Here is a 27,340-nt window from a genome sequence, read left to right as displayed (position 1 = left end):
GGACCTTGGGGTCGGTGTCCTGATATGCAGAGGGTAGGTTATGATGAATAAATCAACTTTTAAAAAAAAATATGTTAAAATATGCTAATGTTCAGGCATCATTGAAATACACACATTTTTAAGGCATCACAAATGGTTTATGTAAATGGAGCCAAAGTCTCTTCTCACTAGACTCACAGCCAGCCCTCCTTTAACAAAGCGACTATTCCCACCTCTGGAGCTGAGAGGGTCATTTGGACAGAGGCAGACTGTTACGGCATGACTAATGATGGATGATTGTAGTTTAATTACACTCTGAGGGTATCACTTTTCTGTGGCTGGCTGGAAATAAATGAAGCTTTTCAATACCACACACAGTCTGAGGAATCATGGCAATATATCTGTCATTTTTTTAAAAACACAAATATTATGTGAAAGGACTCTCACTATCAGCTGATCCCTTTTGTTATCTGTCTTTATTCCACGCCCATATCCATTGTTTTAACAGCAGATTATCTATTAATCTGGGAAGGGTCTCTTTAATCTCTACTGAAATTAAATTGTCCCCATGAGGTTGAACCAGCACAAAAACATCCCTCTGAAAATGAAGGGAAATCTGCTTACTCTGGACTTAAACAGTGGCATCCCCCGCCTCCGGTTGGGCTGGGGGGAGATGGCCTGTGGAGTTAGTCCATATGGCATAACAGTTGGCACATGTATATTTTTGAGGTCTTGATGGAGCTCTATGTAATTTATTGGGACATCACTCAGCGTAATCTCTTTTGAATACACAGTAGCCAGTGGAGCATGTAAAAAAAGCATATTTTCCCCTCATGTCCATACTGTCTCCATATCTGCATGAGAGGTCACATTTATGCAAGTGTTGACTCTACATTGGAGTGTGTGGATTTGGCGCCTGAGGGCAGGCTTACTGATGTGTTGTGTGTGACTGGCATGATGCTGATGAGACTGACTGAGTGTCTCACTGTGGTCACACTCCAGTTGGAAAATTCTCATTTCTTGCTTCGTTTGGGGTTTAATTCATCCTATGTAGCTGCGTATAGGAGTCAAGTAAACATCATGCTCAAGAGCCCAGAGCGAAAATGAGTCTGGGAGGGAGGGGGAGTGAGTGAGGGAGGGAGGGAGGTGGAGGGGGTTAGAGTGTTTGTGTGACACAGAGAGTGAGAGCGAAACAGACTGAGAGAGGAGCCTGTGTGTTCGTTCACCTCCTAATCAGTTTTCCTGGGGGATCTATCATCGACTGCAGCACGAGAGGCAAGTGGAGAGGCGGAAAAAAAGAAGATTGTAGATTTCTGCCCGGCTGTAATCTTCTTCCATCAGAAATTTAAGCTTCATACAAGTAAGAAATTCTTCTATCATCACCCTACTTATGGATGCTCACAAAATAGATCTAGGCTATTGCATTGTACTCCCAGTATATATGAAGTTGTGGAGATCAAGCTGTGATGGTTTTATTCGAGCATTTCTCAAGTATTACATAAAGTCAGATGAGTACAGCAGTAGGGGTGTTAATGCATGAGTTTATTTGCATGCTGATGACATTTATCGGCAACTTGAGACATTTATTCCATCCCACCACTGCCATTTCACACCAGACCGTGATGACATTTCACACAACAGCATTGACTGCTCCATGTGATGCTCAATTTTCCTAAATGTTAATGCTTGGTTTAATTGTGTAAGTGGGGGGACTGCAGCGCTTCAAACTGTATTAGTCACACAATATCTCTGTTTAACAGCTTGTTTATTGAACTTCACACAATATTGATTCATGTTTTAGTGTGTGTGGCTGCCATTTCTACTCCTTTTGTTTAAAAAAAATACATTGAGAGCCCTTTCATCCTTCCCCTCGTGCAGCCATCTAAATGTGTAAAGTATTCTCCTTGGAAGAAAATAAATGACTTTGAAGCACCCGTGTTGCTTTCACTGCCCTGCTCCATATGCATGAATGCAGCAGCTCCTTTCATGATGCTGCCTCACAGAGATAACAGCCAGATATCAGCTAGTGTAAGAACTGTAACTGAGCGGCCCAAATGCACACACTTCTAATTAGGATTTATAATGCGAGTCTCTGTTGTAATTATTAGTTAGACCCAGTTGTCTGATTGGGAGGTATCAAAGCTCGTTCTGCAGCAGAGATAATTGGCTCATTGTTCTTTTTTTTCTTTTTTTTACAGGCTGATTTATAAATCAAGGCGACAGGGGTTGCGTGAATGGTATGGAAACCTGTATTTGAACTGTGCTCACGTGCATTTGATCCAAAAGTGGAACACACGCATACATGGGCATCTTTGATGACTTGTCCCTGTGAGAATCTCCTCATGCCCCAGTTTCTATCTCTGAAAAGGCACCGTGGTTAGAAACGGCAGCTGGATGCGTGGAAACACACATGCGTGATGCAACAGCTCTCTCTCCCCTGGCCCCCCGTGTGAACGAGCTACCGCACAAATTTCACAGTTCACGGGCTTTAATGAGCTGCTGCAGCCTGTCCATCATACTGACTGGAGAACACCTTAACAGACCTCACAGTCAGACAATGACACTACAGTAGGCGTCTGTAGGATCACATGGGCAGCAAAAAATGAGCGACTGTTTTGTACTATAGCTTTATTTTTAGGCACATCTGTGATTTAGCATATGCTCAGTGTGAGGGTGATTTTAACAAACAAGCAATGTGGTTTAAACGTTTTAAGATGCTGAGAGAAATAAGGAAAATGCTTTTTACTAGATCTATAAGGAGGAGGACTACGATATAAGATGGATGAAAATCACACTCTAAATGTGGAGGAATAGATGTATATTAGGGCAAAAGAGGATGAGCACTGTGCACATGCTGCACAGACTTTCCATCAGTTTATGAGAGGGATGGTGACAGCTAATCAAAGACAGACAAAGACTGACCATCACATTCCCCCCAGCCAGACACTCAAGGCTATGTGCAGCAGTCTGGATCGAACCACTGATGGGCAACTAAAGGAGATATGATCATACATCACTTGCGGCTGATACCTTCATAAACTTGCACTATCTCTGCCCAAACAGTACAAAAGCTGCTGGAAGATCTCCCTCGGGCTGCAAGGAGCTCACTTAGCTCAGCTGTTTTGAAAAGGCGTGCATTTCAGCCAGAAGGCATTAAAGTCTTTAAAAAGTTACTTCAGTTTAACCCTCTGAAACCTGGATCATCACTTTTCTTGTGCTGCATTCATGACGCCTTGAACAGGTATTCAAACCTTTGAACCCCATCAAATGGGGTTTGAGGGGAACAGGCAAAACATGAGGGGAAAAGGCAATGAGCAACTCAGCAACAATTTAGCAAATACACAAAATTGTTTTTTAAAAGAAATTGGGGTAATATTCCCAGAGAACTATTTTCAAAAATTATTTATTTCAAATTGTATAACAATAATAATAATGCTAATAATAATTCTAATTCTAATTCTATTATTATTAATAATAATAATTATTATATAAAATAATAATAATTATTATTGTTACATTTTTTTTACATAATTATTAGAATTTTAAGCTGTTTTTCCAGGTCTCTTTTTTTATTTTATTATTTTTTTTTACATTCCAATTTTTGGATTTTTTTAAATTTATTTATTTAGCTAATTTTCAGGTTATTTTCTAATTGCTACTTCTAATTTCTTGCAAATTTCTGGGTCATTTCCCCTTAAGTTGCTCTATGCCTTCTTTACATGTTTTTGAAAAAAGTCAAGACAATTCTTCCAGCTTTCAAAGGTTAAATTATTGCTGACGGGTGCAGTGGCGTTTTTTTGTGTGTTTGTGACCCCTTCCTTGAGAATCACAGGAGAGATCTGAGAGAGGCTGCAGATGTGTCGTTGCCGGGAGACTGCTGTAGGTGGATTATGAAATCCACGGGGGAAAGCAGAGGCCAGTCAGTCAGCTGGGAGCGTATCGAGTTGTGTAATGATGGGAAATGTCAGTTGAGGTCGAGGAAAGGAGAAAAGAGCAGGACAGTGAATAAATAACCCAGACACAGATCCCTAAATGAAAGGTTAATTGGATTCTGTCTGAGGAGAATTTGGAAGTGTTGTTTCTGAAGTGTTGTACAGTGTCCACTTTGTATCTTGGAGTGATGCAGTTTAATCTCTCTCAGCAGATGTTCTGCAGCACTGGTATTACAACGATTACACTCTAACCATCCTCTTTGATCTCTCGGTTTAATGGCAGATGACAGAAATGGACGCCCCTCTCTCCACCCCCTGCAATATCCAGATTTGTGAGGTGACCTGCGACTCCTTTCGCATCATGTGGGACATGACCCCTGAGGACAGCGCCAGAGCCACGCACTTCTTCATCGACCTGAGCCGCAAAGAGAGCAGGGACCCAAACCGCTTCAAACACAGGGTCTGACCTCATGTTCCTTCCTATATCCTCTTACAGGATATATCTGTCTGTCCCATCTGATTTTTTTTTTACTGCATTCTGTTTACATCAATCAATTTTCACCAAAGGATTAGTGAAGACCTCATCCTTGCACTCTACGCCCTTTTAAAATAAGAGTGGTCAGTCTGAATGACACAGGACAACGAGTATTTTATTGAGGTCCAGTTGGGTTAACAGATGAGTCCAACTGCCTCATTCTGCATTAGTCCAAACACAGAAAACAGCGGTTGCGCCCTTTCAGTCACTTCCAATACAGGCAGAAAAGGAAAATGAGTTCAGTCAACAGCTTCGGGCCACTGACTCACTTGTACATTGCTTCTGCATAAAGTGGACAAAAACTGACAAATTCATCTGCAGCACAGAACGGTTTTCACGTTAAAAAATTAAGTACTTTTCATAAACCACAGACATAAGGCAGAAATGTAATGTTTTGGTTTTTTAAATAAATGTGCGGGACTATACATTTCAAGCAGTGAGAGGAGATGCTTATCAGCTCCATCTGCAGCTCCACATATATACATATATTTTCATGTCACGTTTACTTATTCATTTTTATCCATGTCTTCAGAGATGGCACATTCAGTCTGTTGGTTGGTTAGTCACTCCACCACTTCAGTCTAAACTAAAATACTATTTTTTAAATTCCCATAAAATTTGTATTGACAGTAATGTTCCCCAGAGGATTCTCAGCCTTCCAGAAATGTTGTTGAATTTTGATATTTGGTTGAATTTAGGTTTTGACATCGGATGACCCAAGATTCAGTGTCAGGGGGGCTAAATGCCAAAGCCAATTTGGCATACAACAGGCCTGCTGATGACAGATGACACTGATATTTTTTTGTTAAAGCCAAAATTCAACGTCATCTTGATGTAGAATAATGACATCTACTTGTACAGTGAGGAGACAAAACTCAACGTCTGTCATAATGTTAACATCCACACAACGTGAATTTCTAATATCGTTAAATAAAATGTCGTCCACACGATTTTTATTCCAATGAAAATTTAAACTTTGCCTTAACCAAGACTCCAACTTCTTTCTGCCATCACACTGATGTCCAGTGCCATTTCTATGCGTCCAGTTTGATTATACACCTGCATAGCAAGTAGCAATCCAATTAGCCTAAACTGCACCCTGTGTTTGTGCTGATTGGCAGATGTTGGCATCCTAACATAATAAATTAAGGGAGCAAACATGGTAAACATTATTCCTGCTTAATATCATTTTAGCGGTTTCATGTGAGCATATGAGCATTAGCGTTTAGTGAATGAAGCCTCCAAGGGCCACTAGCATGGCTCTAACCCTGCATCCAAATTGCATACTTGCTCCTTTTTACTTCCAGTATGTACGACAGGTGCCCTTATAGAGTATGCATTGTTGCACAGAGCATGCATTCAATTGGGACAGAGATGGTCATAACATTAGGCCTTTAATTTTGACCTTCCATGTATAGAAAGGTAGTATGTGTATTGGAACACACATTTAGTCGTGTTTATAAATTGCAGAAGGAAACATTTTTACCCTTTTACAGTGGTTGAATGGCCACAAATTAGTAATGTTATTAGCATTTCACTGATCAATTCAGTGTCTAAATTTAGCTCCAGTAGCTGAAGTCTAACGTCAATGATCTTCCTTCATTTCAGATGCAAAATGCTGACTTGCTGTAATTGCAGCTGGCAGTTCGACAGCTCAAAAAGTGTATTTGTGAAGTCAAGGCAGGGATGGGACTAAACGCAGGATATGTGCTCTCTCTGATACAAGGATGCACAAACAAACGTGCATCAGAGATGTTGCCATGGATATATGGGCCTTTGAGCCTTTACTAATTGGCTTCTTAAGAGGCCTTGGCCAAAACAAAGCAGCTGATTTGATTAGGTGTATCCTAGTTACAGCAGCATGGTCTTGAGGTGGAATATTGTGCTAATGAGGCAAACTTTACAGAGGGAAATGGTCGACTTAACATTTACATTTGTTTTGAAATGTAAATTAAACACACAGCAGTCTAATTCAGCTTGGTATCCTGATGTCAACTCCTTCCTGCTTTGTCCCCCAGGATGTGCCAACCAAGCTGGTGGCCAAAGCTGTGCCTCTGCCCATGGCAGTGAGGGGACACTGGTTCCTCAGCCCGCGGACAGAGTACTGTGTCGCTGTCCAAACTGCTGTGCGGCAGCCAGACGGTGACTACCTGGTGTCTGAGTGGAGCCAAGTGGTGGAGTTCTGCACTGGGGGTATGACATATCATGCCTGACATCTAACACTGATAATGTCGTATATATAGTGATTAATACAGAAAAAAAAATCTGTCTCAGCACACGGTAGTTATTAGCATTTCCTTTACATCGACTTTGCAGACTACGCCATGGAACACCTACAGCAGCTTCTCGACAAGGGCAAGGGCTCTGCAGGGAGGCTGCTAAAATTCTCTGTGTTTTATCGTAACCAGCACCCAGACTACTTCGACTATGTCAGGTCAGTACTGCATTCTTTCTTTCTTTCTTTTTTTCAAAATATACACAATATAGTCACAAATTGGCAGTACAAAAACACCCATTTACATTACAAATAACTAAAATAAATTAACAGACAATAAAATAATACAATTAATTATCACGTAACAATTCATATAAACATTGTAACTAATAAAGTACAACAACAAAATACAAGGGAAAAAAGGGATGAGAGACCGGATAGCATTCACGATAATGGGGGTTGGGGTTAGGGTTAAGGGGTAAGGCTAGGTAGTGTGGTGAAACTTGGGAGGCCATTATTCAGATTCTCCATGTAGTTAATAAAAGTCTGTCATATTTTGTAGAAAATATGCATATTATTCATTAGTGAGTAAGTTATCTCTTCTATAGGAATACTATTGTTCATTTCTGAGAGTCAATGCTGCATTCATACCTCTTAGTTGTATATCCAACAATTCCTGCAGCAAATAAACCACACTCATATTTATGGGCAGCAACAGCAAGCAGTTTGCAAGCTGAGGGCAAAGAATGAGAACAAGGTGAAAGCACTACGCTGACTTCCCTGTAATACATCCATGCTACACTGGCTCTGCACTGATAACAAAATCTGCCTACCAGCAGCTCTGTAGCTCACTGGTTGCTGGGCACCTCAAGGTGACACAAGACTCCAGGAAGTTATTGTGCTCTGCCAAAACTAGGCCCCAGGAAGTGTGCCGGGCTTTGAATCAATTTCTTTCGTGGTCAAACAGTGTGATTACAACTTCCATGTACACCATTTGATGCCATTTGGCCCCGAAAATACTTTTTTTGCCAAAAGACTCACATTGTGAAAGAGCCATCTGTAAGTTGGTGTAGTGCTTAACCAGCCAACAGAAGTCTCTTGTGCCCCTGCTCTGTGGACACAATGATACAGTGCCAATCATCCACGTAACTGTACTGATTAACCCTTTGAAACCTGGAGCGACATCACTTCCCTTGTGCTGCTTTCAGATGCCTTTAACAAATATTTAAATCTTAAAAACCTGAGCAAATGGGTGTGATTTCTTTCAAAGACACACGGAAAAGGCAATGAGCAACTCGGTAATAGATGTTTCACAAACTGCAGGAAATTAGTAGATTTTAGAATTTATTTTTTAAAAGCTAGGGAAAAATGCAAGGGAACAAAGAAAATAGCTAGGGAATAACTATATTTATAATTAAGATAATTACATGTTTTTAATTATGTTATCATTAAGTTATTTGAACTTTTTACACACTTTTTCTATAAAGCATAGGACAGAAGACTAGTAGTAATTATCTCATTGAAGTCCTGTGAAGAAAGTGTATTTCCCAAAATGTGAAGTATAATACACCTTTTCGTTTTCATATCTTGATCAGAAGGGAATGTGGAGGCCTGATGCGTCCAGCCCTAAAAGACATCAGCGGGAGTCATGGTTCTCCAATCAATGGCAAACTGCAGGGAGTCTTCTTCAGCTGCAACACAGAGTTTGATACAGGCCTTCCCTCCAAAGACTCCCCGTACGGCCCCCTGCGTTTCCAGATCCCAGCCGGTCACCTGCTCAACCCCAACATCTCCCTGTACTTTGCAGACTTTTACTGTATGTACACAGCCTACCACTACGTGGTGCTGGTGCTGGCCCCTGTCGGCTCAGAGGGAGACACCTTCTGCCGCACTCGCCTCCCTCTGCTGGACTTGGCCTCCAACCCCTTCCTGACATACACTGCCCCCCAGAGACCCGGGGAGGAGCCTCTGTACTGCCACGCAAGCGACGTCATCCTTGAGGTGCTTTTCACAGAGCCGGTTCCTTTGGATCAAGGTAGCGTGCAGCAGATCAGCGGGCACCACCAGCTCATGAGTCTGACCACTGCCAACGCCAAGAAAGACCCGAGCTGCAAAGTGTGCAACATCAGTGTGGGACGCTGAGGGAGATGTAGGACAGACCTGGGAGTGTGTGAGCCTGCAATACTGATGTGTTGCACAAGACAAAAGAGTTGAGACCATCACGTGTAGGTCAGGAAACAGTGGAGACAGCCCACCTCTCGGGGTGCGTGCATGCTGCTGCCCCTCTTCCCTCCCGCCTGGACTAGAATAGTGAGTATAAAATAGAAGACTTTAACAATGCGTACTGCAGAGCTTCATCATGATCACAGCTGGAAAACACTTCACCCATGACTGCTGAACAAAACATAATTGAAGACACGATAGGCTTTAGAAGGCTGGAAAATATATGCGCTCCTTATTTGTTGAGAGTCACCTGTGCTCTTTGGTACCTTTGTGGCATTTCATCATTTTCTTATTTTAGATTAACATTTTTTCCCTTTAGATGTGTTTGATTTCATTTTTTTATGCTGTACTACTAGTTGTGAATCCTCTTGAAGAGATTTTGTTTGATACAACCTGAAAGCCAAATACAAGAAGCATGCCCCTTTCAAAACATAAGAGGTCATAACAAATGTTTTGCTATTTTTACTTAATGCGATACTCTCTATTAGGTCACTGCCATGTTATTTGTGTTAAAAGAAAAGACCTATTACTGCCAAACGTCTAATATCAGTGCTACATTGTAACTTTAATGTCCCTGCCAAATGATTCTTACAAAGCTCCTTGTAGAGGTATGATTTGGAGATTGTCTAAATGTTGCACAGCAGACTTTTACTGCAGAAAAACATGGTGCAATGTGACAATGAAAGCAGAGCCATTCAGTGTATTGGGGTTTGGGGAGGAAGGTAATGGGAAAGATAGGATCACAGAGTTCCCTGCAATCAGTCTCTGACAGCCAGCCGAGGCTCTATAAACAGGGCTGAGCTAAGATTAGCTCCTCTCTTGCTATGGGGTTTCTGTTTGTCCCTGCCCAGTAATCTCTGACCTATATGGGAATCCCAGAAATGCCCAAAGTGAAAGGGATCCCATCCCTGGTGCACAACAGTGATGCGTGCGCTGGTGAGTGGCCAATATGTAGGACATGACATAAGAGAGTGCAGTGAGAATAAAAGGCTCACTCATTTGAAACTGAATGTGTAAGAGAACTGAAAAAGAAAATGAAATGCAACATGTTTTAGACGACTTTCTTTATACAAAGCACTTACTGAGAAATCTAAACATTTATTAAAATGAATTCAAATGTAATAATAAAAAAAAAATCCACCTCAACTTTTACCTAGCACCTATGTTTCATGTCAAAGAAAATTCTGGGTTATTTTTAGGTTGAGTAAATCATGCCCTTTCACTTAGATTCTTCCCACGACAGAGATGTGAGCTCACACACACAGCGATGCTGTAGTTCTGTCCGTTGTTATTATCCCAAAATGGCTCGCTGTGCCCTCCTGGTAAATAACTTAAACAGAACTCTATCTTCCTTTTGGCATCTAGCACTTTAGGAACAGCTATGTCAAATTCAAATATGTCCGTCTGAGGCCCTCCGAAGCGTTTCTTTACATATGTACAGGGCACATCTCTATAGCTCTGCCATGAGTCAAAGGTGATGCGTATCAGCACTTCCTTCTGGAAACTGATGTTCCTGACTCGGACGGTGCCTTGGATGGCCTGTTCAGTGAGGCTGCAGTTCTCCAGGATAACCATGCTCTCTGCCAGCTTGGCACGAAAGGCCTGGAAATCTGCAGAAGGCTGCGGGAAGCCCAGTTTGAGCCGTGTTCCCGGGCAGCAGGTGCTGACGGTGCAGCTGTAGCCATCCTCTGTCATGCTTCCCAATCCCTGCAGCGACGGCAGGAGGTCGAGGTCAGAGTGCTCCTCTTCATCAGAAAACACTCTCACGGCTGTTAGAGACAATCCACGAGTGTCTGCGAAAATCACATGTTTGTTTTTGATTGGGAGGAAAAAATCATCGTCGTCCAAGTCGTCTAAGGAAGGCTGGAAAGGGTGGCTCAGATAGGCCTGGCTAAAGAAGTCAGAGGGGAGCTGCTCTGAAACCGGAGGACGGATGCAAGGGCGCTGGGGCTTCAGGATGGGAACCCAAACATGAGGACAGAGCTGTTTACTTTGGTTCAAGCACAGCCTGACAGCAATCTCCGCAAGTCCTGCTGACTGGGCCATGGACCCGAGGCCGACCAAGGGGAGGACGCTTGCAGGAAACAAATAGTGATTTTAATAAAGACTGCTGCCCTCAACATGTGTACATAGTGTATTACTGCTATTATTAATGAGGTGCATTAAGGAATGTAAAACAAGATTATGTAGTCATGACAGAAATTACAATTAACCCTCACTTTCTGATCATAATAAAACGAGTAATGCAAGATATAATGCACTCCAGTACAGAATCACCACAAATTTTGTTTGCTTACGTTGTGCCGGACATTTCCATACTGGTGGTCTGGTGTTGAGTGGTGGGATTATTACCCTCAGTGGTTTGAAGATCTAGAAAAATTGTCAGAAAAATGTCAGATGGCATTTTGATGAAGATAGCAAAATTATTGTAATACATTAGAAATCTTTCTTTGCGAGCACTTTTGCAAATATTACTGGGAAAAAAAAGGATTTTAAATCTTACCTACAAACTCCTATGAGCAGCACGCTGTGGTCTGTATTCTGTCATCTCTTTGCCCGCAGGGGAATTCTGCACAAGATCCTATTTATACTACCTCTGTTACAATATCATGTTTTATGCTCCGCCCTATCTACTCTCCTGACCAATCAGCATGTTATTGTGGTTTTATGCACTACTAATGTTGTTCCAGAACTGCCTATGGCACTACCACTACAACTACTACTACGACTTTAATTCTGTATTTGACTTTTAAGAACAAACATGCTACTGTAAAATCATATCTTTGTATTGTCCCCCTACATGTGTTCTCCGGTGCTGATATGCAGGTGCAGGTCTACTGTATGTAGCTCTACTTTGCATTGTGGAAACTATTCCAGTCATGCTGGGCTCTATTCTCAGACCTGTCAGTGGTCACTGAGGCCTGGATCCAGATCACCTGTTAGCTGGCTTCTGTTCTGAAGGGATCGCTGCCCCACAGTATGTGCGACGCTGAGGAGAGCCGGATTACAAAAAGGCTCTCAGCACGCCCGTCATCTAGCTGAGGAAGCTATTCAAGAATCAATCCAAGTGTACATATTGAAACAATATGTGACACACATTGTGGTCCCAGCGATCTACTTAGACACCAATCTTTGGCATTTTAATGAATGAAGAACTGAAATGCAAGATTACATCTATTTAAGTCCAAAAAGCTGACTGAGGTAAAACAATAAGGGGTGCTGTGTTTAAGAAATAAGAAATTCAAACACTTAAAAATAAATAAATATTTACAGTACTATGCAAAAGTCTTAAGCTGCCATTGATTTGTTGTTTAAGCAAAATTGTTATAAGGATATATATATATTAATAATGTATTTCACTTTATAAAGATTCAAACAAAAGGTGACAAAACTGAAGAAGTCTGGATGCCAAAAACACATTGAAGAAGTGATAGGTTTTAATGACCCTAACCCTAATGTAACCCTAACCCAAAGTAATAAAGGCATTTCATTTTTTTCCCTTAAGACGAATGTCTTGATTCCTTCCTGTTATTTTCTAGATATGTAACATGTACAATAAATTTAAACACCAAAAATGTCAGAACAAAGGGTGATTTAGGGCGGCCTAAGACTTTTGCACAGTACTGTTGATGTTTTTATTTTTCTAAAATCCATGTTTTAAAGCATTTCCCGTTTGAAAGCATTTTAAAGATTTTTTATTTTTTTGCTTTTGCCTTTATTTGAGACAGGACAGATAAAGCGTGAAAGGGGGAGAGAGAGTGGGGATGACATGCAGCAAAGGGCTGAGGCCAGAATCGAACCTGTGGCCGTTGCAGCAAGGACACAACCTCTGTACATGGGGCGCCCGCCCTACCAGCTGAGCTACTGGGCACCCCTCATTTTCCAATATTTAAATATTATATCCTTATTAGCTCAATCAGCAGAGCGATTCGAAAGATGAGTCAGTTGACACGTGGTTCAGTTTTGCAACGCTCGCTCTCCCTCAGTCCCTGATTAGTTCCAAATACTGAGCAATTTGTGAGAGGGCAAACAATAAGCACTGATTGCTCCCCCTGAGACTTACATAACAATGATGCTATTACAACAATTATGTCTCGGAGAAGACAATGTTCCACACATCCTTTTAGAGAAAAGCTAAAAACACAAACACCAAAATAAACTTCAAACATGCGAAGCAGAGGAGCGTTAAAAAGCATATAATATACATCTATAGATCTGACAGCCAAGCTAAAGAGATGCACAGAACATTAACAGGATTTCTATTATTTATAATAGTAATGTATATTAATTTAAATGTGGATGTCAATACACAAAAAAATGGGGCTCAAAACAAGCAACGATCTTTCAAAGATGCACGCACACTAACACGTGCACCTTCGGTCGGTATGTGATGTTGACGCCAAGCGAACTGATGAAATTTCACCTTCGAATGCATCTTGTTACTGAGCAGCAGAGGAAGAAGTCCAATAATGTGAGTCATCTGAATAAAGTAACAGAATGAATTACCAGATTAGACAGACTTGGCTTTACCACTTGCACAGACACCAACACCCTAGAATACAATATCATTACATAACCAAACTTATGTTGTGACATGATTAAAATGATCCAAAAATAACATCACAGCACTGCAAATAGGGTTCGCTCATCAACAAGGACTTCTTACAATTCCAGTAATGACCTTATATTTGGCATTTTTTTTTCACTGAGTTAAATGTCTTTAGGGCATGCTGCCACAAATGCCTGTTTGTGCTCCACACAGAAGTATTTAATTCTGACAGCAGTGAGAAACACTGATGCAGTGCCAGATATAACCTCTGCAGGTCAACGTGCCCCTTCTTCGTTAACGCTACACTGCAAAAAAAATAGGCCATTGCTCATTTTCTGACCTCCTGGAGCCAAAATCATCCACGCCTACACAGATCTGTAACAAAAAACACAAAACAGTACACAGTTTTAATCATACTTATGTAACTGTAGTTCAGTGAAATGACAAATCTGCTTTATTGTAAGCATAGTTTTGTTATTAAAATTAACTCTTCTTCCATAATTATGTTGCAAAGAGACAATGCACACTGCAAAAAATGAGCTAAAAATAAATCCAGATGTCACTGCAAAGCAATTGCTTATGTAAGATCTGCAGAAATGAATTAGCAGATGTCAGTACTAGAGGGTGTAAGGGCAGTGTTGAATTAATGAGAGAGACCACACAGTCAGACTCATTGTTACTTACCTCCACGTTCAAATTAACTGCACGGCTCCACTTGAAACAAGTGGTGCTATAGTTCGATACCGCATTAGATGCTGAGAGCCCTCTTCTAGATCCACAACATACTCTCTAACAGAAGAGACATAGTAGAGGTAGTATCAGATGTTACAGTATCTATGCAGAAATCATAACAGTACTGAATGTGAACCAGGCGACACTGCCATCTAGTGGGTTTTAAAAACGGGGTCAAAAATTAAAACGCACCTCTGATCGTCCGTTTCAGGCTCGACCATGATGTTTTCCTGTCTCTCCTTCACTCGTAAAAACACAAAGGAGTCCAAGCAGGGCTCCGGAACTGGGATTACGTTAGAACACGTGTATTAGTGTGACAAACAGTGAAAATGTCAAAGCAAATGCCACCAACTGACAGCGCATGCTAAGACCAGTATTTCAGGCATGAGACATCCAAGACTGAATGAATGAAAATACATCATGAGAGTTCAAAATGTAGAGAATACAAAGGAGATTTCACCTGCTTTGAGCAAATCCACTGCCTGCAGGTTGGGGGGCATGCGCTTCAGTGCTACAGCCTTCAGGTAGGTTTCAGTGTTGGCATAATACCTGTGCACCAGATGAATGTGTCTTAGTGTCACAAAAACTGCTAAATAATCCAACAGCTCTGATGTTATTCCACCATACTCACTCTTTGGCAAAGGCAAACTCCTCGGGTGAAAGCAGCGATGGATCTCCCGCACCTCGAGACTTTTCTCTCTCCAGGACATGCGGGAAAAACTTTTCAATCTAGATATTTGTGGCACAAAGATGAGACAGTTTTGTCATAAGGCACTGAGTGCGATGAGATTTTTATGTTGCACGCTGCATTGTTGACCTGACTGACCTTCTGCAGACGAGAGCGCAGGTAGCTGCTGAGCACAAAGCGAATCCTGTCTATTTCCATGCGATGGATGCTGGCCTTCGCGTCACCTTTCTTCACCCGCTGCAAGTTGGCTTCCTGTTGGAGGAAAAGGTCAAGACACTATCAGATATTAACAATTCCTTTATTCAGCGTGACTTATAATGACAAGAAAAGAAACAGATTTGGAATGTGAAAATTTATGAACACTACAATTCATGTATTGTAAATTCATTATATGATTTAATGAATGAATGAATATGGAAGTGCACGGATCAACCTCTATCTCAACAGCTGGATCTGATGTTAGGAGCAGTAATGTCGTCCACGTGATGCTGATACAGCTTAAAATATTTGTGCCGATTGGAGCTGGAGCTAAAAAATACAATATTTGTGACTGCTGAGTCATTTGTCCCAGAATCGAATGCCGATTGTAACCAGCCAAAGTACAATATCGCTCGCACATTATTGCATCAATATTAATCTAACAGTAATAAATACATAAAATAGTCCTTCACTCATAGGAGCTATTTATCTGCAGTGAGTACTTTTGATATTTTAAGAACATTTTGTTAGCATTATTTATGTTTTGTAGGCACTTATATTGAGAGACATTACAACAGACAGTACAGTGCAGCAGATCACCTGACCTCAGTGACTGATATCAAACACAGAACCACCTCAGCGGGCACTCTTTCTCTATGTTTTTTGATAAAACAACTATCACACACAGACACTTTAATCACCACCAGCCGGCCTTGTCTATTTTTTTAATGTGTCATTGTTTGTATTGTACAGTTTTTATTTATCTCTTTTTAAATATATATATATTTATGTCTACTCTCTGTCACAGAGAGTTGAGAGTAACGCAATTTAAATCCTCTGTTTGTCTTGTACATACTGCAGAATTGACAATAAAGCTGACTTTGACTTTGATCAAAACTTGGCATGGGAATACTGTTTTGATTATGGTCCTGCCAATAAAGCCTCCTTTAATTGAATTGACATTTTCACTGCAGGACTACATTTGTTGGCGCCAAGTACGTGAACTTATTCCACCAATGCGTGATAATACTTGGTTACATCCTTGCACCTCACGGTTTAGGCTGTTTAGTGACATTTAAAAGTTGTAGGTAGAACCGTGAAAACGTGTTATGCACACAGTGAAACTCAACCCACAGAGCAGACGGTATTCCCCGTGTAATTTACCATGTGAGTCAGCTGCTCCATCACACACTCCACCACCTCTGATCTGTTCTCCAGCAGCTCCGGAGAAAACTTCTCATTCAGCCAAGCCTGCGAGACAAACACACACACACACACACACACACACACACGCGCAGCTGTGAGCTGACTGTTTAATGAGGGCAAGTTCAGTTTCCAAGAGTCTACTGCACTTCATGTCACCGTCAAACTGGATGTTTTTGTCAAAATAAACTCACTTCTTCCAGTTTGGCGATCAGCTCCGCCGGGGTCATAACGTCCTCCTGAGCGTCATCTTGGTTGACGTCGCTGCCGTCATCAGACAAAACGTCCGACATAGTTTACCTTTACGAAACAAATAGACACTGAACTTCACCGAGACGTCGACTGTATGTTAAACTTTAAAAAGTAACTTTCGTTTTTCTGTGGAGACAATTACTAGCTTACACAGCAGCGCGTGCACACTGGAGCAGCTCCTTGTTTATTCGCGCCACTGGAGCTCTTCTCGCGAGAAAAGTGTATTTATTTGCAACCCTATGTTTAGCCTGTAAGGCAAAGTTCTTTACATGCTTGTTAATGTGAATCGGGAAAAATCCGACTATACAATCAATAATTTTAGTTTATTGACATTTAGACTGGGATTTGTCTCTGCTTTCAACTGTAGTAGGCGGGATTTTAACATCGACTGGTAGGAGTGCTTCCTGAGAGTCTAAATTCGGGGAACTGTGTACTCTTATATAAATACAATGCCCTATACCAACATACCATTCTGGATAAATAAATAAAATTAAAAAATAATTAAATACTTTTAAATAACACATGTCTCCAACTCACTCTCTCTGAAAAACAGAAATTGAATAATTCACTCATTTATTTTATGAATGTCTTTTACTCTCAAGAATTCTGGTTTCTCTGTTGATGTATTTAGACCCAAGTTTTAATAAATGGGGACCAATATTGAAGGATATGGTTTTATGTCTACATTGTAATAAAGGCTCACTATCTACTGACAGTGCTCTCAAACTTGTCTGGTTGGCAAATATCACACCACAAAAGCTAAAGAGCTTCAGATTTCTTTGACTCTGTTTCTAAGATAACCGCTCAAATGATCGAAAAAAAAATTGTATCTAATGAAAACAAATAAGGTGCATTATTTCTTATTTTGAATGCCCCTTGTACAATTTAATGTTATCTGTATATCTTTGTTCTGCTTTTGCTTGATGATGTTTCTAATCTGATGTTAAAATGATCATTTTTCAATGTTAAATGTTAGATAAATGTATGTCTGTAGAATGCACTTCAATAAAAATGTATTGTACTGTACGTTACAATTGCTCAAAAATAATATACACTACTTTGTAAGTATAATGATACTGGTGAAGTATGATGGCACAGCAAATTACATTTTTACAGAATTTAATTAGAATGAAAACCAATTTAATTTGCGTTGCATGATAAGTGACTTAAGATTTTAAAAATGTTAAATTATTTACATCTTCGCAATCAAAAGATAGAAGCCAGTTTCCATAGTTTCCATGCCAACTCAACATACCATGTCTCCTGTGCACCACCGTGCCTCTCTTTCTTTCACCCATGTGCAACTTTATCAGCTTGTGTGAATTTAACAGGAATGCATCATCTGCTTGGTTTGCTCCAGCTGTCTTGTTTCTGACCACATTGTGGCCCGCAGCCCTAACTTATTTGTCTGATTTCCTCTTTCTCTTTCCTCCTCAATGCTCTTGCCTCAGAATTCTCCAGTAAAGATCTTGCATTCGTTGTAATGACGTTAAGTATTGCACATCATCTCTCACAGTAGCTTCCTCTGGGTTTATCTGTGCTACATCAGACCTGCAGGGGTTAAGCCAGGTCGCTCCACAACTGGGAGAACTGCAGTCATTTTATAAAGCAGATCAACAGACACCAATAACACAGCTGGCAGTAATACTTGACAGAAATGTTTCTGCTAAAAAAAACAACATGAACAAATGAGCCTGCAACGCTTTTGTGATTTCTCTGAATTTTTGGGCAATTGATTTCATCTTGCTTAAATATTCTTGAACCGCTTTAAAATACAGACTAGTCCTGCCTATGATTTCATCATATTGTGACTAACAGATGTTCTTTATTCACTCATATTGTGACTAACAAATGTCCTTTATTCTCTTAATCATTGATGAGCCTTAAATAAACAACTAAAAGAGAAAAAAATCTCATCAAAATATTTCTGTCATGGTGAAATATTTTGAATGTAGTTTTTTTTTACAGTGTGGAGAAACTACAACATTTCAATAATAAAAAAGATATTTACATGTTTATTTTTATTTGTTTATGATCATTTACTGACTTAAATACAGTACATTTGAATGTAAATTAGATATGTATATAACATTTAACACTGATACATGTTACATACAGTATTCATACAGCATTACTATGCTCAACAGACTCTACAATAAAATACAGTAATCAGTTTTTGTTTTGCTTTCAACACAATTAGTGCAAGGGTGTAGGTTCATCACATATTAAGTAGGGGGGCATCAAACACTTAATTTATTGGATTCTGGGAAATTTTCATCAAATATTGGTGCTTTTCCAGCATCATTTTTACGTTGAAATGCCCTCTGCTACTTTTATAATTCTATTGAGGAGAAAAAATGTACTTGTCCTGAACACTGATATCTGTGTTCTCCTGAAAATTTGTGAATAGCTCAATGTAAGCTGCAATGGGAGCAAAAAGTGTGCCGACCTCTCTCTGTTTTTGTGTACACTCTTTGTGGGTCCAGCACCTTTCTATAACCTTTTGTAGATGTGTGCATTTTTAGTTATCCTTTTTTCCTCCTGAACATGTGCAATTATGCAAGTGGGAACAAATGTGCAAGAACTATGTTTTCAACAGAATGTGATTTTACCTTGTGAGTCATTAACTGTGAATTTGTCATAATCACTAACATTTGATCATGTTGCAATGTTACAGGGTATAGACATCAGTGTAGCACCCCTGGCTTATTGTTTTATACATATATATATATATATTTTGCAGTTCTGCTGTGGGCTTTGATGCACTTTGAAGACTGTTTCACTGTGATCCTATAAATACTATATCTCTCGCATTACTGCTCTGACTTCATTTCCCTTCAGTGTATTTTGGTTTTGGCCACAGAAGAATGAAACGGTCCCACAGTTAATTATGGTTTCCCACTATGGGTTGGCTGTGTGTGAAGGCACAGAACATAAATATTGTGCGTTATGTAGGCTGCTTGTACAGGGTTCCCAAGGTCATGAAAAATCTCGAAAAGTCATGAAATTTCACTATCAAATTTTGCAGGTCTGGAAAGTCATGGACATTGAAAGTTTTGGAAAAGTCATAGAGTTTTGTTGTGTGTTGTGAAATTGTTACTAATCTTCCACTGTTAACCCTCCACCTAATGTAACATAATCACAAATGTATTTTTTGTAACTGACAACATAACTTTGCTCTCAGATGTGCCAATGTGTGATGTTTGTTTTACAGTAACATTTGTTTTCTCCCTTGGTTCTGTCTTTCTCTTCATGTGTGTCGGCTAGCTGAAATTATATTTGAATAGAGTTTGAATCTGACATGTTTGACAAATGCCGAGCAAGTGGGGCAAGAAAAAAAAAAAAAATTATGGGTTGCTGAAAAGTCATGGAAAAGTTTTGAAAATGTGTGGGAACCTGCTTATACCATGTTTAAAACAATAAAGAAAGTCTTCACTTAAATGACACAAAGCAACAGAGAAGGTGGCCAACAAGCTGAATGGCTGCCTTCTTCAGTGTGAAGATGAACTTTTATTATTATTCCGAATAGAGTCCAGCGCTGAAATACAAAGAATCACAGCTTGTGAGGATAAATAGGATGCATGGCAGGTAAGGTATATCCAGTTTGGGGATTTAACAGAGGGATGGAGTAAGGATATGGGTAAACAGCAGACCCAAAGAGAGCAGAGTGAGCTGGACTCATTGGGGTGTGTCGGTGCATTAACTGAGACTGCGGTAGTCTCATTCTGTTGGGGAGAAATGCCGGGTGTAAAAGATGCTGGTGCCGAGAGTCTCTCCCTGATTTGTCATAGCTCGACAGGACACACGGCACTGGCATGCTGGCACTGGAATGGGACAGACTCTGCTGAGTGGGGGGAACTTTTTGTAGCATTGTCCTGGACTTCTCTCTCTTCTCTGTCTGATAAAGCCATGGAGCCATGCTGTTTAACTTCTTCGCAGAGGTCAGAGAGTCCTCCTGTTGCGTCAGCCTGCCCGGCTGGATTTTATAACCTGGCCGAATAGGAGCGGGCCGCAGAAGCTGTGAAGATTTTGGAATGACTTTAGTGAAACTAGAGGTAGATGTTGGAGCCCAGTCAGATCTCATCGATGAGTGGAAAGGATGGATAAAGTATTTGCTGTGGATTGGCTTCCAGGCAGAGTTTTTTATCTGGACTTTCGAATTTACGGATTGGGTGCTAATGTCTTTGCTTTGTCCTGCAGGGTCTTTGGATATACAGCTCACAGACTTGCTTTCCTCACTGCAGCTGGATGTGTTTTTCACAGAGAGGGGACAGTTTGGGGATGGCTCAGAGCTTGATGCAGATTTATCTTCTTCTGGATTGTCCTCTGATGAAACTGAGACGGGTGAAGGGCCGCGTGAAGAGGAAGGGGATAACGGCAATGGGGAGCTGTCAGAGGAGTTGCAGTTCTGGCGGGAAGAAGCTCGAGCCGGAGACTGGGAGCAGTGAATGACGGAGGGCCTTTCTTTATCCTCGCTCTGGGGGCTCAGGGGCAGGTTAAGGCTCGCCTGAGCCATTCGCTTCTTTTTCTCCAGAGGAGAGATGACCTCTCCAGCAGCAGATGGGATATGAGCAGTCCAGGGGCTGGATGTGGGGACCTGTACAAGGTGGGCATAGACAGAAGTGCAAAGAGTGCTGGTGGCTCTGTCTGGCTGAGAGCAGTCTGGGTGGCGTCTGTCAGAGGTGGCGGCCCAGAGAGCAGGGTGAGGATGCATCACTGCTTCTCTTTGGCAGGACGCCTCTGGACTTCTCTGGGTGAGTATCTATAAAATAACATAGGCCTATGTTAGGACACTGTAATACAGATTTCTCTCTTTTTGAGACATGTCAGCAGATGCAGTATGTTACCTCCATCTCTGAATCCATCTCTCTTTCTGACTGAGTCCTTTTCCTCTTCCTCTCAGCCTTCGGGATCTTGCCTTCGAAATTTCTCTTGTATGGCTTCCGCGGTTTGCTTGGAGGCAGAGGCCTGTCCTCCTCTCCTTTTAGGTGTCTTTCAAAGGGCAACACCAGCCTAAAGGATCACATCTTGGATTAGGAATCAGTTGATATAGTGATTGAATCAACAGGTTTGTTGGAAACAGAATCATCCTCACTTCTCATAGTGTCTCCGAGTGCAAGTCGCAGCGCTGGTGCTGCCTGGACTTCCTCCTAGCTCATCATACACTTTCTTCCAAAGACGCCGAGCTGTCACCTGTTGGATTACACAATGTTCAGAGAAAATGTGCATTTTGTACTGATACATGTCTGCAATGATTACAATACCTTTTCATTTAAATACGGTACAGATTGCAGGAGATTTAAGACCAGTGATCTTAGGGTTGCATAATGTCAAAAAAAAACCTGTTGGTTCAATCACTATATCACTAATTATATATATATATATATAAAATAAATGGGCAAAATTGGTCAAAATACAAGGCCACGATCAATGAAAATATCTCGCCAGGGATGGGGCTTGGCAGGAAATTGACCTTTGCAATGCAATGGGAAATGCAATTAAATGTATTTAAAATATATACATGCAATTAAAATATCTTATATTGTGATGATGTTGTGTTACCTTGTTTTCTTATATTGTATTGCGAGGCACTTTTTAACTCTGGTTTAACTGGTTTAGAGAAGCGAACTAGAAATAAAGTTTATTATCATTACTGCTACTACTCATGTTGTCCCAGAACAATCCTGATTAAATTTAGCTGAGACGTCCAACTCTAAGTCCTGAACATACACAATATACATAAGTTTTGCTTACATCAGATAAAGGGGCAGCAAAACTATGACTTTGAGTGTGCGATTATTGAAATGCTTAATACACTGTAATTATTAAATACAAGTAATGATGTAAGTGTGTGATTGGTCTCAATCTTTCCTAAGACATATTAAACCAGCTGAGGTGACAGTTCAGCTTTGTAAAAAGCCCAAACGCTTGATTTTGGCAACTAGCTGCTTCAGTCTGTTGGCCAACAGGTCCACTTATTACTATCTATTACTTAAAAAAAAATAGGAAAATGCAAAAAATGTATGCAATCTGAATTTTAGTTCGTTTGCTCTGCCATAGTGTGCCTTCCGTTCTCAGCTGTGTCAGGTGCTTTGACCCCGGTGAAATCGCAGTCACGTCTAGTTTTACAACCACGTTGGGGGAAGGGAGGTGGCTGTTTACCATTTAAATGCCATGCCTGCTGGTTGTCACACACACTTTCATTTTTAAATTTATACATGTGTAGGTGGCTGATATTGTGTTTACACCCTGCAACACAGAGGCAGCAGTAACGGTGGTGGTCAAGATCAACACTGTTTAAAGCCCCAGCCCTGCTCTCACACCATTACGACATGTGCTGTGCTCTCAGAACTTGTCCCGCAGTGTCAACATCAGAGACAACAGAGCATCAACAGCTAAATGTCCTCCAGTGTGGTAGAAACCACGTTACAGCACCTGACCTATCGCTCATTTACCACTCAGAAACCTGTAAACATACCAGTCAACGGACGACGATTAATAGTTAAGAACTTGTACTTACTGATTCATAGCCCCCAAGCTTCTCCACAGCTTTATAGATCCTCCAAAGATTGACTGGGAAAAGACAAACAAGAAGCGAATTATTTTCATTCAAATTCCAAGTGAATAACGTGCCCATTCAAAAGCAGTCACAGTGTTAATGAATGTCAACTCACTCTGTTTGAAGCCCAGATGTGGGATCCTTTCTATGGGTGTTCCTCTGTCCTTCATGAAAGAGTGCAGACTTGATACAAATGCCTTTTCCTCCATCTGCACTTGACTGGACCTTGCTTCATCTTCACATTCAGTCATTGAGTCATGAATCTCGATAACGGCGGGGGATCCCTGGCGTGGAGAAAACATAAAATGTTTTGCATAAAAATCAAGTCGCTCCTGTAAATGTAACATGCTTCACTGCACTGATATAGAAACCCGTTTTACAGACAGTTGGAGCTATTATGACAGATGGGAAAGAGTCATCTCATGGGATGCAAATGTTGAAATGAAACATCAAAATCAGAGAGTAGGGTTTTACCACTACTTTCAATAGATAACCGCTATACATCCTGTCTGGAGAGAAAGCAGCAGACTTGTGGGGTTTTTGGTCGAGAGTTGTCTGTCGCTAGTATCATAAATGTCACTTTGTAAAACAAACATAAGCCAAAAGAAGGATTTTAAATAAAAATGTCATAAACAACAGAGTACATAATCAGTATATATAATCAGTGGTCTTTGACTAAAGATGCTCCTTTGTAAAAAAAGAAATAACTGGTTGTGTGTTGTTGTGGCTGTTTTTCTGCAGAAATGGTGTCAGTACCTTGGAAAAGGATTTCGAGATACCAAGAAATTAGAAGTACAAAGTGTTACAACCCAGACTACCCAGAACTTAAGTATAAGAAATTGACAATGTCACTTTTTGTGGTTGGCAAGAAAGGAGAAATGAAACAGTGAAGGCTTGCAGAATCAAAATTCAGTTAGAACGGTTTCAAGAAGTATTAAACAGTGCACTTAAGAACAGAAACTGTTGAGACGATACAGCATCTCATTTGTAATCATGGTGATATTCTTGTCGTGTACAGCTTCAAAAGTTTGATTTGTGCTTTCAAGTTACCACTTTAAAAAACCTTATTGTTTTTTATGTGTGCAATTTAACAGTATGTTTGTATAGACAAGTGGCACTTTTCTGTTTTATATTACCCCGACTGGCTCAAACAGCACAAATGCTGATATACTCACTTCTGTTATTGCAGTGAAATTATAGATTACGGTATTTCACGCCAGAAATTTAAATGTGAAATCTCAGATCACCTGCTGTGTCGATCAATTTCGATAGATTGCATGTCAAAAGAGAACCACAATGGATAGTGTCAATATTTTACTTTGAATCAGCACACGGAGAAGTGCTTTTATTTCATGCAGCAGTCATTGTACAACAAAACAGCTCGACGTGGTTTCATATTGAATAAAGTTCCTCTATGCGGTTCCTGGTTCCGAGAAGCAGACCTCTACAGTGAGTAATAGTGAAGGTGCAGGCCTCTAACCAAGATTAGCCCTGACTGAGTCACAGTTCAGCAGCTCCACACTGACTGCTGTTCCCAGTTAACAACCCTGACTTTCCACTGTTATTCTGTATCACCTGCCACAGATATTATGTTTGTAGTGAAAAAAAAATGAATGTCTAAAAATCACAATTCACACACCACTTTGAATTGTCTGTATTTTAAGGGCTCTGGTTAGCTGATAAATGTGCAACAAAATGTGACAAAAAACATTTGTGCCTGCATCTAAGATCATGAGAAGATGGTTAAAATTGCACAATTTTGCTTGGGTATGGCATAAAATTTGCTGTTATTCAGTCAGTGCTTTCAGATCTGATTCACAAAACTTTCAGGTTCATGCATCAATGGTTGCCAACAGGAAACGTCTGCAGTCTAAGCCAAACACTGAAGCCCCTTCGCTGCAGCTTTCACACTACACACACCAGAGTGTGAATATCACTGTGAAACATTCAGTAGATTTCCACTTGATAAAATTTTTTTTTTTTTTTTTTGGAAAACCGAGTGGGTGATGTTGATGTCAATGTGTCGATATGTGATTCTCACAATGATTGTCCGTGGCATGCTGGATTGATGCTATCGACAGGCCTGAGGTCACCACAGAAACCACCAGGCTTTCAACTAACATCAGCCCTGGAAATTTGATGAGCTAATTTGCACTTCTCATATTGTACCTCTCATTTCAGTTACCAGAATAGTGGCTTGTGAGGGCCACATACTTTCTGTATGTGCAATGAAAATATTGTGGCGTGTCTTGTAAGGCTGAGACGTGGATGTGTTTCGTGACCCTTTCGAGATACAAGGCAGAATCACTTATTCCTTGTTACTCATTTCACAATCACAACTGTACGCACACAATCAGCACTTGAAAAAATCGCCATTATCTTAAAAAAAGGGGAAATGAAAACACAGCACATAGCTCGCCCTGAGTAGTCATGTCTGTAGTCACTGATGAACTGTAACTGATGGAAATTGCCTGGACTGCTGCCAAATGGCCAACTGACATTTTATCAGCAGTGACTGAGGTAAGTACCTGGTTCTCTGTCCCCTTGTCTTCCTCACCGGCTGCTGATTGTTGTGACGTCTCGCTGTGGTCCTCTTGAGCTTCATGGGACACAAAGGAGGGACAACGCATTTTACCAAAAGAGTAGTGTGAATTTGAATGCAAAAAAACACAATCAAGGAAGCAAGAACTTCTTCATTACAAGAATTACTGGCAAACATCCCACGTTACGTAAACACAATTCAGAGATGCAACACAGCTTAAAACTTTCATGGAAAGTATGATAGCATAACGTCATCACTGCTGGTAGTTGTTTTTAATATTTTGGCCAGCTGATCAATAAGCAGAAAAAATAGAAATCTGTCGAACATATTGTTAACTGAGTCTGATATAAAACCACAGGTTGCAAAACCACTTCCTGCTCATGAACATAACCGCTTGGATGCTACCCTGTATGATATTGTAACACATAAACTACAATATTTGGCAACGGTGAGTTAATCTTAAGCAATAAACGAATCGTTTTGTATCTAAAGCATACAGTACTATTCTCTGTGATGAGGTAAACATGAGGACAGATGATAAATCCCCTTAAAACAAAACACTGAAAAAAATATTATAATACGAGACATTGAGAAATACTGTACATTTTATGCTCATGTCTCACACTTCTCTCATGCACGGCTCAATGTTCAGAACCACATAAATGAGTTTTATGAGGGAAACAAAACACAGATATTAAAAATCACAAGACCTGGAAACCAAATGTGATTCTGAGAATTAATTTTCTTCCTCAAACTGTCAGCTCCAGACCTTGTAACCCCTCCACCCACAGTGATATCACTTGTGTGCAAAACCAATATGCTTCTCTTTTGAGATCACTTATTTCCTGTGCTGTGGCTTAAACTTTTAATTCTGCTTTCAGTTGCCTCTAACTTCTCCATTTCATGTGTTGAAGAAATATTTTTGATACACTGTATTATTTCCCAGACACTTTCGAAAATGCACGGTTATTTTTTATTGGTTTGGTCTCTTTGTGTATTGACAAATTAGCATTAGCCACGGTGCATTTACCAGATATTGATCTCAGTCATAATATTGAGTGAGATTAATTTGGGCACTTGCTTAAAATTGATAATAAATTAATGAAGAATCGTGGTTTTCCTAAAACAAATTAGTTTGTTTCTGTCACATATTAATGTAATGTACATTCATTTACACTGGCAAAAGTATATGTGGTAGTTTTTTGAATATTTTATAAACAAGGTCATTTAAAGTGTTATATATACAGTATACATACAGTGTTAATATTCATCAAGACCAATAGCTAAAACTGCACAATATTCAACTTGTAGTTAATACATAAAACAGTTAATAGGAATAGTATTTGGCTTCAATAAATATAAAAGTCTTTCTCACCCATTTCAAGAAGTTGTCTTCTAGTCTCTGGCTCCACAGTGTTTTGTGACATTAATTCATGCTGCGCCCTCTTCAGCTTCACACCACGAAACAGGAAGGTGTCTCCACACAACAGTTTCATTGGTTGACTGCTGGCATTGCAGGAAATGAGTCTGGGAAACTGAGTTTTGTTTCATCATCTGTTTTTAAGACCAAAAACAACCACTGCATAGAAAAGGTTTGTTATTTGTAATTATTGAATTCCGGATTAGTAATCATATTTATGTTTATAATGTTGTTCACAACATATGGAAGTGTGATGCCATTAATGTTTTGCAATATATATATATATATATATCACTTCTTCCATAAAGTTTCC

General features: G+C 40.2%; 4 protein-coding genes across 4 annotated transcripts; 1 reads left to right on the top strand and 3 right to left on the bottom strand.

Moving 5' to 3' along the window:
* The first annotated feature begins 1,197 nt into the window (after positions 1-1,197).
* Positions 1,198-9,868, top strand: LOC121944496 (phytanoyl-CoA hydroxylase-interacting protein). The gene is made up of 5 exons (XM_042488303.1): positions 1,198-1,339; positions 4,195-4,371; positions 6,465-6,639; positions 6,763-6,880; positions 8,257-9,868. Exons 2-5 carry the CDS (start codon positions 4,195-4,197, stop codon positions 8,801-8,803), a joined length of 1,017 nt encoding a protein of 338 aa, XP_042344237.1. The 5' UTR covers positions 1,198-1,339; the 3' UTR covers positions 8,804-9,868.
* A 65-nt stretch (positions 9,869-9,933) lies between these two features.
* Positions 9,934-11,672, bottom strand: ppp1r3c2b (protein phosphatase 1 regulatory subunit 3C2, duplicate b). The gene is made up of 3 exons (XM_042488304.1): positions 11,388-11,672; positions 11,182-11,254; positions 9,934-10,958 (listed from the first exon to the last, which is right to left on the bottom strand). Exons 2-3 carry the CDS (start codon positions 11,199-11,201, stop codon positions 10,094-10,096), a joined length of 885 nt encoding a protein of 294 aa, XP_042344238.1. The 5' UTR covers positions 11,202-11,254; positions 11,388-11,672; the 3' UTR covers positions 9,934-10,093.
* Positions 11,673-12,712: 1,040 nt separating this feature from the next.
* Positions 12,713-16,689, bottom strand: gins4 (GINS complex subunit 4 (Sld5 homolog)). Its single transcript, XM_042488556.1, has 9 exons — positions 16,657-16,689; positions 16,449-16,554; positions 16,216-16,302; positions 14,992-15,105; positions 14,797-14,894; positions 14,626-14,714; positions 14,358-14,448; positions 14,118-14,222; positions 12,713-13,808 (listed from the first exon to the last, which is right to left on the bottom strand). Exons 2-8 carry the CDS (start codon positions 16,545-16,547, stop codon positions 14,126-14,128), a joined length of 675 nt encoding a protein of 224 aa, XP_042344490.1. The 5' UTR covers positions 16,548-16,554; positions 16,657-16,689; the 3' UTR covers positions 12,713-13,808; positions 14,118-14,125.
* A 1,823-nt stretch (positions 16,690-18,512) lies between these two features.
* arid5a (AT rich interactive domain 5A (MRF1-like)) lies at positions 18,513-27,113 on the bottom strand. Its single transcript, XM_042488984.1, has 7 exons — positions 26,983-27,113; positions 25,594-25,664; positions 23,181-23,349; positions 23,027-23,079; positions 21,602-21,699; positions 21,354-21,519; positions 18,513-21,268 (listed from the first exon to the last, which is right to left on the bottom strand). Exons 1-7 carry the CDS (start codon positions 27,101-27,103, stop codon positions 20,060-20,062), a joined length of 1,887 nt encoding a protein of 628 aa, XP_042344918.1. The 5' UTR covers positions 27,104-27,113; the 3' UTR covers positions 18,513-20,059.
* Positions 27,114-27,340: the final 227 nt, after the last annotated feature.

Source organism: Plectropomus leopardus, chromosome 6 (assembly GCF_008729295.1).
Source record: "Plectropomus leopardus isolate mb chromosome 6, YSFRI_Pleo_2.0, whole genome shotgun sequence".
Taxonomy (NCBI): domain Eukaryota; kingdom Metazoa; phylum Chordata; class Actinopteri; order Perciformes; family Serranidae; genus Plectropomus; species Plectropomus leopardus.
This window is presented reverse-complemented; position numbering and strand designations above follow the sequence as displayed.